The following is a 12,799-nucleotide window of genomic DNA, read 5'->3' as shown; positions in this document are numbered from 1 at the left end:
ACATTGTAAGTCCCATGTACCTGTAATTTCACCAATAATTATACCCTTTAAGCCCGGAACATAGTAGGTACTGCTCACATTACTGTTTGGCGGCAGAAATAAGTAAGGTGACAGTAGTTCACTGGACGACCTCTTTCACAAGGAACTCTACTGCTACTAAGTCCACAAATACGTTTTTCGGCACCTAACATATAGTAACATTTACATCGAACAAAATTAATGACGTCGAGGTCGATAAAATTTTCATTATGATGAATGTATAGCAAAAACAAAGAACGAGAATTAACCTATTGCTGGATTTTGAAGTAGTTCTTATCTAACGTGATACATTGACGTCATATTTAAAACCTTTGGTTGACGGTGGAAGGCGAAAAGTGTGTGTGTGTAAGTAAGATCACTTTAACGAGACGGGAATCGCCCTTCATTTATTTTGTATAATTATGCTTATTTTACAAAAATTGTACAAAAATAGTTATTGTTTTGAATCAATTTGTACTTTTATTTCATTATAAATTAGGAACGGGAATAAAACGGCAATAACAAATTTCAAATTTGGTAGGTAGGTTACTCTGATCATTGAGAGTTTGATGTAAAATTATTAAATTTATTGTGACGAATGAAGATGATTCGAAAGTCGGACTAGGGAGTTATATTATAGCATCTAGTATATAACCAGAAATAGAGACGAAATGTCATTTAATTTGTTTGAAAACTATTCTGCCATATCATTATGGTGACAACTGCGCTCCGATTGGCCAGCCTGAATTCGAAACAATTGACGGAAGTCGTCAATTGTTTCACTTCAAATTGATAGGTTAAACTTGAGCTTTGCTATAATGGACCAAAATTGCAAAATTACATATTTAATTACCGATGAAATGCGATTCCGTTTGTTTTGTCATTAGATGTTTTGTTGTTTTACCCGCACCACCGAATGGAACCCCGTAGTTAGAGATATTGTATTTATTACAATAAATACAAAATATTCTTGGAATATACGGAGACGTACACACAGATCAGTCGTTTTGTGATTTCAGCGCCAACGAGAGTTGATATTTAAAAATGATATAAGGACCATTTTCCTGGTGTGTAACCAGGGATGGATGGCCCTTATTTCGTCTCTATTTCTGGTTATATACTCGATGGTTTACAGGCAGCGCCGCCAGTGCCAGTTCCAGTTTTCGTTATAATTTCTTTAGATAATGATGGGTCAAGGAATCAGGATGAGATTTCGCTAACCAACAGAACTGAAAGGTAAGTGAGTGTTATGATAACTGTGTACCTAAGGTTGCAGTACTTAAATTTTTATTGAATATCAAAATGTTTCACCAATATGGTGATATTCAATTATTTTTTGTGCAGTTCTCCACTGATTTGTTATATTATTAATATAAAGATCGGACACTTAGAAAAATTCCTTCGATCCGGCCGGATTCGAAGTGACATCTCCTAGCAAACTAAGCCAAAAATATAAATAATAAATGTCAACTAAGCCACGGAACGAACCAGCGGATCTCACGAATTTTTCTATGTGTCCGACAACAAGTCGGATCTTTGTATTTGGTTTTCAACTACTTTTTAGCCGCAGCGCCATCTTTGAGAAATCTATGAACGTATTTCGTCACCCAGTTAGGTACCTTTGCAGCTACCAGCCCTGGCTAGAGATGTCGCTATAAACTGTTATTAAATTTATATTGAATGTCAGAATATTTTACCAGCACGATATTCAACCAATTTTTGTGAAATTACTGGTACGTACTATCAGGAAAGTTGAAGCCTAACCAGTCACAGACTAGTTGTTTTTAACAGAGTAAAAATACTTTTTTTTTATTTTTGTTTTTAATAAGAATATGAACAAGTCAGCTGCGGGTTATCACTACTGACCGCCGTTGCTTACACGCAAAAAGAGCCAATAAGGTGGTAAGGCGTCAACTTTGCTGAAAGTGTTATTCATAATTATTACTAAGTTCCAGTGCTTGTTACGGGACCCCTCAAAATAGGAGGGTTTAGGGTTTTGTAAACCCTCCTCATCGTCTAGAGAGAAGTATTGTTACTAAACGTACATAAATTACATAACTTTGAAAGTAAATTTAGTACATTCCAGCACAGACATTCGAATCATCGACTTTTTTTCAAATCAATTGTTCTCCTACTTACCTATTATATCGAACTCATTAAGCGAGATCCACATTCTCGACTAGATGTCTCGTTAAACATATTTGCCGACACAGGGCGAAACGAAATCAAGCTTCTACCTTATCGTGTGGGACAGTTGTATACTTGTATTTGTACAATTACCGGGATATTTTGGAAATTGTGAACCAATTCGTTTGTTGAAAAGCGGGTAGCTTAGCAGTGGTTCCATTTAAATTTGAAGTAAATATTCTAGCTCTTCTTCTATGAATACAGTTTATTGAATTTTACCCGTTCTCCGTTAACCGATTTTAAAAACTTGGCATATAGGTTCCAATGAAAATAACAATTGTGGTAACTTAGAGCTATCTGATTATGGAAATGGCAGAGATGAGAGGAAGTCTTCAACAGTGTACAGCAGCTACCTTTGGGATCATATGATTCGTTTAACATATCTGTGTTTCCATTGCTGCTAAGGAGGACACGACAACGAACACAGCGAAAGCGTTAGCAAATGTTAGTACAATTCAACGCAAAAGTTTAAATAAAGGTGTGCATAACAACAAAGTTTTGAAGTACTTAGGTTAAGAGGTCTACACATGCGAAAAGTAGAAGCACGCACGTGATGGGAAAAAAGAGTTTTGATAACGTTAAACAAGCAAATTGAAAAGTGCCAGATACAAAATAGTTAGTGACTTTATTGATTGTACTCCACAATCAATAAAGTCACTAACTGTATGCTAACAATTCATCGCAACCAATTTAATAAGGCTCAAACACGATACTTTCTGTAAATAGTTGAGGAGTTGGATAATCTGCACACTATCCCAGTTGCAGCGTGAAATCAAAGTAATCATGTTATTATAATTGTGCACGGGCAGCAGCAGCATATACTTCTTGATATAGTTTTTATTATTGTTTAATTTTGTATTCCTTTTCACGTTTTTTATTAGTTTATAATTGCCATTGTTTAAAAAATATTAATAGTTCCTAGAAGAAATAATTTCTTTTCCCGACAAAAATCTCCCCAATATTTTTGGTCCTTCGAGCCGGATCATCTCTGAAGCGGAGAAGACGCAGATAGCCTCTTCGTGAAGTATTCTTAGCTGGATGTTAGCGCCAACGAAGATTCTATTATCCGAGTAGATTTCTAAGTGAATATATCTACAAGATTCATTATGACAGCGTCGAGGGAGTCAACGATTTCCAAGTGGATGGCTTTAACGGTCAGCCAAGTGTAAAGGGCCACAGTAATGAAATTGTGGATGTACCTAGTTTTATATAGCAATAAAACCCAAAAACGAATAATTAACATAAAACACGAAGAGCAAGCTAGTAGTTTGTGTAGTCACCGGATGGTTACAAGGAATACACTTGTGACTTGCTTTAGCAATTGTATCCTGTCTCAGATCTTCAAGCAGAATTTTGGGCAGCTGATAACAGAATGCCTGGCTGAGGAATTCGCTCTTGAAAACAAATTAATTCTCTATTTTATGATTTTCGAGACATGTAGGAGGGTATTTACAAATGTGGCTATGTAGAAATTATAACAATGAGTAAACGAAGACCTGCTACTCACTTCGTTGTCATTCTTTGCGAGTAGGTATGTTGTTTGTGTCAATGTCAACTAACCTTTATATAGCGATAATAATTGCACGGTTAAATACGGAATGCTCAATGCGTGGGATATAAACTAAGATTACTTTTGTTGCTATAAATATACTACATATATGGATATTTAGAGGACCACTAAAGAAAATTTAATTATTTTTAACAATGTTCACGGCCACCTAAAGTACTAGATTTAATCGAAACCAAAAGACAATTCAAGTCATTCCTTTTTTAAATTCAACCTTCTGGCATGTGTCCAGTGGTTTCCATGAGCTTTGTTACCATAACTGATCCTTTTTTAGCGTTCCTCTAAATATGTCTATGAGTGTAGGTCCATACACAAGCATTTTAAATAAAATATGCAGTGATAAAATTGCGCATAGAAAGTTGTTAAACAGTTTGTCGTTACAGAAAATTTATTGAGCATTCATAGCACCAATTTGCAAGCATGAAGTTTTATTGCATTGTGATACGCTACTAAAATTTTAATCTGAATTTAATTACAGAAATGAAATTAGCCTCTAACACGCCATCGGTTTTCACAGGAGCATTGAAATATAAGCCATATATTTATAGATAACATATAATTAATCAATGAATTCAATAGATTGGAACTTCTTGCAACAGTCAATTAATAACATTGAGTGTCTATTTACTCCATGCAGCTACAGCTTGTTATTGTTGGCGAAATTCTTAATATAGTAAATTATTTGCGTCTCCTGTACTCCAAGCATGTACCTACTAGAAAAGCACGCAAGAACATTACATTCATAGACCAATGAGACCTGTAGACAATTATTACACTTCGTGTTATTTAATAATGCTGGATCCTCACCTGCCCTTGCAACTGATGTGTAAACGGATTGATCGACGCAGACTGATGGGGTAAAGCGCTGTGTGGTGAACATCCTGGTGGACTTCGACCCATACTCCCACAGGCACTCGCGTAGCCAAGACCACCGGTTGACTGAGTCAGCCATGTCCTGGAAAGGAGATCGTCAGCCACCATCATAATCTGTTAGTGAACGGTTATTACGTTTTGCCGAAAAAGGACTGAAAGAGCGTCAAAATGAACTTACGGTTATCAAATCTGACGTAAATAATAACAATGTGCCAGACGTTCAGAGAAATCACTTGGTCTCAAACTAGGGATTTTCCTAAACTATAAGTACCATAGCAACGGACTCCGGAGCACGGCCTAGAATATCTAGACCTAGGCCAGAGCAAATTTAGAAATGTAAATTTTCCAAATTGATCTTACCGGGAATCGAAACCAGGACCTCATCACTCAGCGCCCGCAACGCAGCCTGCTAGGCCACCGAAATTGTTTGAATGGAGGAGATAGTCACAATATTGATTGTACATAAAACACACTTGCAAATATCGTATCAAAATATTTAATGCGAATGCCAGGACTTATACGCACTGACAACTCATGATGTTGGATCAATAAGGTAATGGCCCATTTATTCTCAATTCGACTGAATTTTTTTGTGTTTACTCCGCGATTACTCCGGTATTTGTGAATCAAAAGAGGGTACCTACTTCAGGATTGGTCCCATTTCAATTTGAAGAAAATATTCCACCTCTAAGGGTGGCAAAATAGGGGCTAGGGATGAGTCCGATTTCACAAACTTTCCAGTAACCTATTTCAAGAAAACTTGAGAAACAGATTTAATTCCATGAAATTTTGAGGCTGGTTTTTAATGTAGTTTTATATAAAACACACACTTTGAATATCAAGTTATTTTTAAATAGGGATTCATTTCAAAACCGTACCAGTTTACGTGTTATTTATCCGTTTCTATTTAACACGTTTTTAGTCGTTAAATTTAAGATACTGGTCTTAGTCGTATGTTATGTTATGAAACAAGAACGATGTGGGAGGCAAAAAGATACTCGTTTAGGCTCCGCCCATCTCACCTGCCGTCCAATGGCATACTAGAACTGTGGTCATATTACCTTCCAAATATACTTCATATTCGAGCTATTTTTAGAACTTTCTGTTACCAACAACTCGCTCTGTAATTACTGCTTTATCTGCCAGCACGATTTCGACAAGGAAATGAAAATATAAAGCGACATACAACGAAAAAACGTGAAAGACTTTGCATAGTGTTAAGTTTCAGTTGATAAGAATAATAGTGGTGCGAATCGTTTGGTGCAATTGTTTACTAAACGCCGCAGCATTTTATCAACGCCGTAGGTAATGTCACTGACACCTTCGGCGGTAGGTAGTCCGATTTGTAACTCGACAAGGTCATGGTAAACAATAACACTCCAATATCAGAAGTTCTAAAATATTTTATGATCTGAATTATCTAATCTCTGCGTACACTCTGACTGAAGATAACACATTAAAAAGAATGTCGACAATTTCATGTTACCATATAAACTGCCAAATCTACTTTTAATAGGACATATCTATCGGTAAGGAGAAAATACAACGAAAACTGAAAGTAACTGTGAGAAGCGATCATATCAATATTCATTAGCACTTGTTTTGTAAACACATGAACAAGAAACGTAAATATTTATTGTCATTAATTTGTAATAAGACGTATCGCCGACAATTAATTTAGCATTATTTAAATACCTACTATATTGTGTTAAAAAAGTGTAAACTGTTTATTTTAAAATAAATCCTTGCATTAAAACGATAAGAAGTAGCGTAACTTGTTAACCGTGCAGTATTATGAGTTATTTTTATTAAGTTCAACTTACGTGTCGTATCTAGGATATGACGGTGGATACGCTGACCCAGATCCAAAATAGTTCCGAGCCCCAAGTGGAAGAGGCTGCATATGTGGTGGGACGTGCTGAGCGACGTGCGCCACGTGGTACCCGTCGCCAAACAGAGTTTTCGAGTACGGCGTGGTACGAAAAGGCCTTTTCATCCTGCGCCGCCGCCGGAAGTTCCCGTTTTCAAACATGTCCCCGCATTGTGGATCTAAAACAACAACCTGTACTCACACAATCGAAAACAGACAAGTGACATCATTTCGCTAGCAATTCGCATTAAATTCTATAGTGAAATGAGCAATGAAGTGCGCGCATAGCAGATTACTTCGCATGGCTAAGTTTAAATTCATCTGGCGATAGATATTGTGTTGCAACTATGTACTCACAAGCTTATTTTTATACTAAACTCACCGAGAGTCCAATAGTTTCCTTTTCTATCCCCTCCGCCTTCTCTAGGTACTTTTATAAAACATTCGTTGAGACTTAAATTGTGCCTTATGGAATTTTGCCAGCCCTTTTTGTTTTTCTCATAGAAAGGAAATTCCTTAGTGATGTAAGCGTAGATTTCACTGAGTGTCGCTCTTTTGGTTTGACTGTTTTGAATAGCCATGGTTATGAGAGCGACGTAGGAGTATGGCGGTTTGGTTAGACCCTGTGAAGTTGGCGTAGTAGATTGTGGTTTCATTTCTGAAGAATTCCCGGGACTGCTAGGAGTCGTATTCTTCGTTTTACTTTTTGTATCATTGCTGTAAATGTAATACGCTTAGTACAATCAGAATGCAGACACAACTAAGTCAAAACCAGTGAATGAACAAACCTGTTGGAACTTGTATCCTCCCTGGACAAGGCAGGCAGAGTCAGAGTTTGATAGACTCTGGATAGTTCTTCGTTGCCTTTAGCGCTTTGCGAGTTGGGGGTGTCGTCTGCGCCGCTGTTCTCATGAAGGCATAACCGACTATCGTAAGGCGACGAACCTACAACACACCATCTCATAAACATAAATATCTCAACAAAAATGTACCTATATAAACAATCTGTAATAATTATAATAATTCTTAACCAAAAATAACCGACTTCAATACTAAGTAGCTCTTCGGCTTAATGAAAAAAAAAACATTTGATAAAAAGTAAACATTTTATAAAAATATTGCTCTGACCCCAAAGTAAGTAACTAAAGCATATTTTGTTATGGAAATCTGAAACAGCGACGGTATCACAAACACTCTAACCGGAGAAATAATAGAAAAGTTATTATCTATATTGACCCGGTCGGAGATCAAATCCTGGACCTAAGATGGCGACTACCTATGAGAAACTAGAAGGTATTTCTCACCGAACTGTGATCAACTAAAGACTTTGGAAGACCTTATTGCTGGCTAGCGACTGTAAATTGACTTGCGTGATCATTTTTCACTGGCGTTACGATCGGATTACAACACAGACAGATAACGGTCAATGCAAAAAATGAATCTGTATAGGTAATTGTAAGTGATCTGACGCCAATCTTTACACCAAACTACATTAGATTTGTTTCAAATTCCTTTTACTCGTTCACAAGCAAAAAACAAGCGGTAAAATCAAATTTAAACAAATATTGTCAAAATAACATAACTTATGTACTTATGTACTAGGTACAGTAAAATCATAATAAATCTTTATTTTCTCCCCAAAATTTGACATTATAATTATGTATGCATTATTAATACAGGTAACAAATCTTTGCAGAAACCTGTGCCTGAATTAGATTGATCATGTATTTCCGAAGAAAGTTAAGGAAAAACGACGCCTGTTTAGTTAGGTTACATATATAGGTTTATAGTGATAAAAGAGGCGGCTATCCAGCGGGTAGACTTGCCGTATCAATGTTTTCCAATTTTTATTTTAAAAAAAACAGAACCAAATAGGTATCATTGACAACTATGTGCCCACGACGACAATTCAGCTACTCGATCAAGCAAAATTTCTTCATTTTCTCTTAGTAATATTAGTACTTTTATCGCTCAAAAGCTAAGTCGAGCAATGTTTTAGTTTGTCTATAGGAATTATTATTACGTTATATTGGTTAACGTGCGATATTTAGCCAATCTTACGCGTACGTGCCTCCCAATACGGGTTTCTCGGAATTAGTCAGAGCTATAGGAATTGGTAGGTACGTAACTAAATCAGTTCCAGTTTTGTAAATACCTACCTACAGTCTGTTACATGTACATATATTATGTTCTAATCTAATTTAAATATTGACACTAATAGATTTTTTGCCTGAATCACTTTAAGTTCAATTAGTAAAAGAAACTGGTGTTCATAGTGGTTCATGTTTTTCTTTGGCACCTCATTAAGAATGTATTATAATTCGTTCCATTCTCAAAAACATTCACAAAACACGCTTTTCAATGTGAAATTCATTATGCTAAATACTGAAAGTGAGTGGCGGTCAATCCACCTTTTTCTGCTTTCATAACTGAAATGTAAGATATCTATCGTTTAATGACAAACTACCTAAAAGTAGTAAGTGTTCAACACCAATATTGCCGAGATTATACTCTGAATTCTAATCTCTTAACTATGTACATAACTTATGTAGCAGTGAATAAGGAGTCGAAAAAGACCCTAACTACGAATCATTTGTTGTTCTAACTAGCTTAATCGTAGCAGTTTCATCCAGACACAAAGTCCTGTATCCAGACTAGCTAAGTAAAAAAGATTTCCGATAAAGAAATTCAGTGGCTTCTCATATCATCAGAACCCTATTTCATCATTGCTGTTGCAAATTCTGTCCCTTTAAAGCATGTGGGTACCAAATAATTGACCATATAACGTTTGACGTTCATAATGCAATGTCCGTTTTTCGGAATATCAAGGTAAAAGAGTATTTCCGGTGAAGAAGCCACTAGATCCAGTAGCTTCTCCGAATATCAGAACCCTATTTCATCTTCGACATCTCCTACTTCTTCCTTTTAATTATTGGCTGCGCCTTGTTTCGCCAGCATCAAGTGTTCCGCTAAGATGGGTATAATGCAGGAAATATAAAAAATATGGCGCTCATCGCCAATCACCAACGGCTTCTGCATAATAAACTTCATCGATTCCAGTGGCGTCGGTAATTCAGTAAGTTTTGTGGGGTACTTTGTAAGAGAGAGCAAGCTCATGTTTTGAATTTTGAAGTTGCAGACTTGAAGGCTTAGAAATATTTATATAAAACGATAGGGGCCGATGTTCCAAACTCTGTGCCAGTAAGGCATGTACTAAATAATTGCCCAAATATGACGTGTGATGTTCACAATATATTGACCGTGTGAAACCCAGGTGCATTTTCACATTGACGCGGGTAAGAATGCGTCTTGACAGCCGGCGCGCGCATGTAGTGGTAATATCGGATTCGAGCGGAGCTGCGAACACCGCAAGGCATTGTATTGTGTCGCTTATAGAACAATGCGTCGTATTTATAAAACATTAAAAGCCGGCGTATCGTTCGTGAAATTAATAACAAATAACAATTGTGAAACGTTAGTTCGGGAGCAGTGCGAATTACCCATGCCGTTGAATAACTGAGCACTGAATGTACAGGCATATACCGGCGAATATATATCTACAGATTGTGAGCTGGAATACTGTAAAGTAAATAGAGCATTAATCTTTGAAGAATGTATGTATTACTCAAAACTTAAAGTAAAGTAGATGTCTGGGTTGTAATTAATATAAATTTGTTAAACGACACTTCTAATAAACATATAGGAAACTATTTAAATAGCATTATATGGATAGTAACACTTTCCAATAGCCACTAATTTTTAATATAAAAAGGGAAAAATTAATATCTTTTGACTTTTAATGACGATATTACGTAACCTGATTCAACAAGGCTTGTTACCCGTATAGAGAACTACCAAAGTGATACATAGCACCCTTAAAAACATTTATCGTTACCCTCTTGCCTAAGGCATGAAACTCAATATCTGTTCAATTAGCAACCTGAAGGTATTTGTTGAACAAAACAGCTAGAGGCCATTATTAAACACCGGGTTACGGACTAAAATAAATCAGATAATTTTCCCCTTCACAACACAAAATTCTCATTTTTAAGATTGTAAGAATTAGTAAGGATCTTTGTATCTACTATAAACAAGAATTGTTTAGTGATTTATGGTAAATTATTTAATTCACCTACTGAACTTGGTGAAAAGAAAACCTAGAAATGGGTTAAGAAATCAGCTTTGTGATAACAAGAATGTGAGTAGATTACAATTATCGGGATCGATCACTTGGTACACACATACATATTATCCAATATAAAACAATTTCCTTCGGGAACTAAACAAAGACGTATAAAAAGCAGTAATGGTGTCTTCTGCTGCTCATGCTAAATAGTCGAACCCGAGACTTCGACGTTACTTAACGCGTCTACTGATAATGGCCGATACCCCACTCGTACAAAAGGCAATTGTTCCCTCAAACAATAAAGTAACGTAAGGTTCTAGGTAAGGCACACGCATTGTGGCTAACACTAAGGCCCCGGCGATCGTTATTATAGTTAGATAACACCATTGCATGCAGATTTGGTCTTCTTACTGCAGCTGAGTCATTTTACTATTACATAGGCAATAACTAGCATTTCGTAATTGGCTATTGTTACACAACGTTTCTTTCATACAGCAAAAGTACATTTGTACAAGCAGAAAACTTCTTTTAAGCTTTCAGACCACAGGGACAATGTGTCCCGTGATTACAGTATTTAGTAATAACCCACGTTTGTAAACAGTATCCCCTCATATAAAAAAACTTTAATAACAGTCAGTATCCACCGTGACAATTGGATGTGTAAAGGGCCCGAAACGTTGGTTTGTTTGAAAAAGCAAATATATAATATAAAACTAGAATAATCGCATTGCTATCATGATAGTGTAATAACTTAAAATACGTTAAATTCAAGGTTAGACACCGTCGTTGGAATATTGTAAGAAACAATTAAAAGACATCCACTCAACTCAAAACGAGACACACTTTTAGTGAGCTAGTTCTGGACAAAACAGTCCTTACTCTAAAATATGAAATTATTTTGAGGCTTTTATTTTTAAATATATTTTCGGCAAGTACGAAATTGTTCAAATGTCTGTAAAAGACTGTAACCTTATACATAAGTTATAAAAATCTTTCACGGGATGTACGTACTATTCTCTGTTCTTTTTATATTAACAGTGCGCACATAGAGTTCTTTACTTCTTTACTGTTACATATTGTAAATGAAACGACATGTTTTTTCGTTGGTTTGTTTGTTTGAAAGTACAAATATACGCCATTTAGATGTGAAAAATGAACAGAAAAAAGTCATTATGATATTTAGCCTAGGTATAATAAAACAACATGTGATCGTCAAAAATACTCTTATCACATGAAAGTCATAAAAATAATACGAAATACATGAAACAAAAGTTGTCGACTAATTTCGTTTCTCGAATTTCTAAACTTATTCTACAGCAGTGGCGTAGGCGTAGCGTGGGGCTGCAGAGTAGGCCATGGCCCGGGGCGGCACAGCAATGGGGCGTCGAGTGCGGCCGAACCTAACAAGTCATTTTTTTTTTATTAGAAAATAAATTCCTCTATTTGAGAAAACGATATCCTGAACAACACAAAGATGATGACAGCACCCGAACATAATAAACCCAATCGAGCCGAACCTGTCCCAACGAACTACTTTTGTAATTGGGAAATTAGGGGGGCAGCAAATTTAAGGTTCGCCCGGAGCGGTAGAAATCGACGCTACGCCACTGTTCTGCAGATATAGCCTTATTACACGGACGTTGCGAATATAATTTTTATATTTAGTGGTGATAGCCTGGTGTGAGAACTGTTACGTCTCATTGAATGAAACTTTCATGATTTTCACACATTATTTGATTTTTAGTTCGGTACTTAATCATTTATCGACGACTTGCTGGAATCAGGACCAAATCACTAGATTGAGCTTCATAATTTCAAGATCCTTTCTACAGAACGTCATCACTAGCCATAACAGAATCGTATGTGAAGCTGTTGAAATGAAAAAAACACCGTAATTTCAACCGAGAAGACAGTTTTAAGCTTTCATCGTCGTGAGATCCAGTCATGAGCAAATGTAAACGACATCAAGTTTCGCCCGACAAGTCACCGGATGGTGAGTGTTATGTGTCGGTCTAGTGACAACCCTAGTGCACAAATAAGTAATGAAGACCAAGTGCGGGTAGTTGCACAGCTAGAAGGTGTTGACATCCGTATCGTTAGTCCCTTTGAGGCCACGATTCAAGTCTATTTGGTGGAATGTACCTATGACTTCAACTTC

General features: G+C 36.4%; 1 protein-coding gene across 5 annotated transcripts in view; it reads right to left on the bottom strand.

Annotated features, from left to right (window-relative positions):
* LOC113235307 (forkhead box protein L2-like) overlaps nt 1-12,799 on the bottom strand; it is a 41,565-nt gene that overhangs the window by 8,031 nt on the left and 20,735 nt on the right. For all 5 annotated transcript variants that reach the window (XM_026471125.1, XM_026471006.1, XM_026471275.1 and 2 more), the window contains 4 exons: nt 7,304-7,460; nt 6,898-7,232; nt 6,469-6,694; nt 4,580-4,727 (listed from right to left, as the gene is read on the bottom strand). In XM_026471125.1, the coding sequence (XP_026326910.1) occupies nt 4,580-4,727; nt 6,469-6,694; nt 6,898-7,232; nt 7,304-7,460 (866 nt within the window). The remainder of the gene's footprint in view (nt 1-4,579; nt 4,728-6,468; nt 6,695-6,897; nt 7,233-7,303; nt 7,461-12,799) is intronic.

This window comes from Hyposmocoma kahamanoa, unplaced genomic scaffold, assembly GCF_003589595.1.
Source record: "Hyposmocoma kahamanoa isolate Upper Pololo Valley unplaced genomic scaffold, ASM358959v1 100021, whole genome shotgun sequence".
Lineage (NCBI taxonomy): Eukaryota > Metazoa > Arthropoda > Insecta > Lepidoptera > Cosmopterigidae > Hyposmocoma > Hyposmocoma kahamanoa.
The sequence above is the reverse complement of the archived record's forward strand: the minus strand, read 5'-3'. Positions and strand labels throughout refer to the sequence as shown.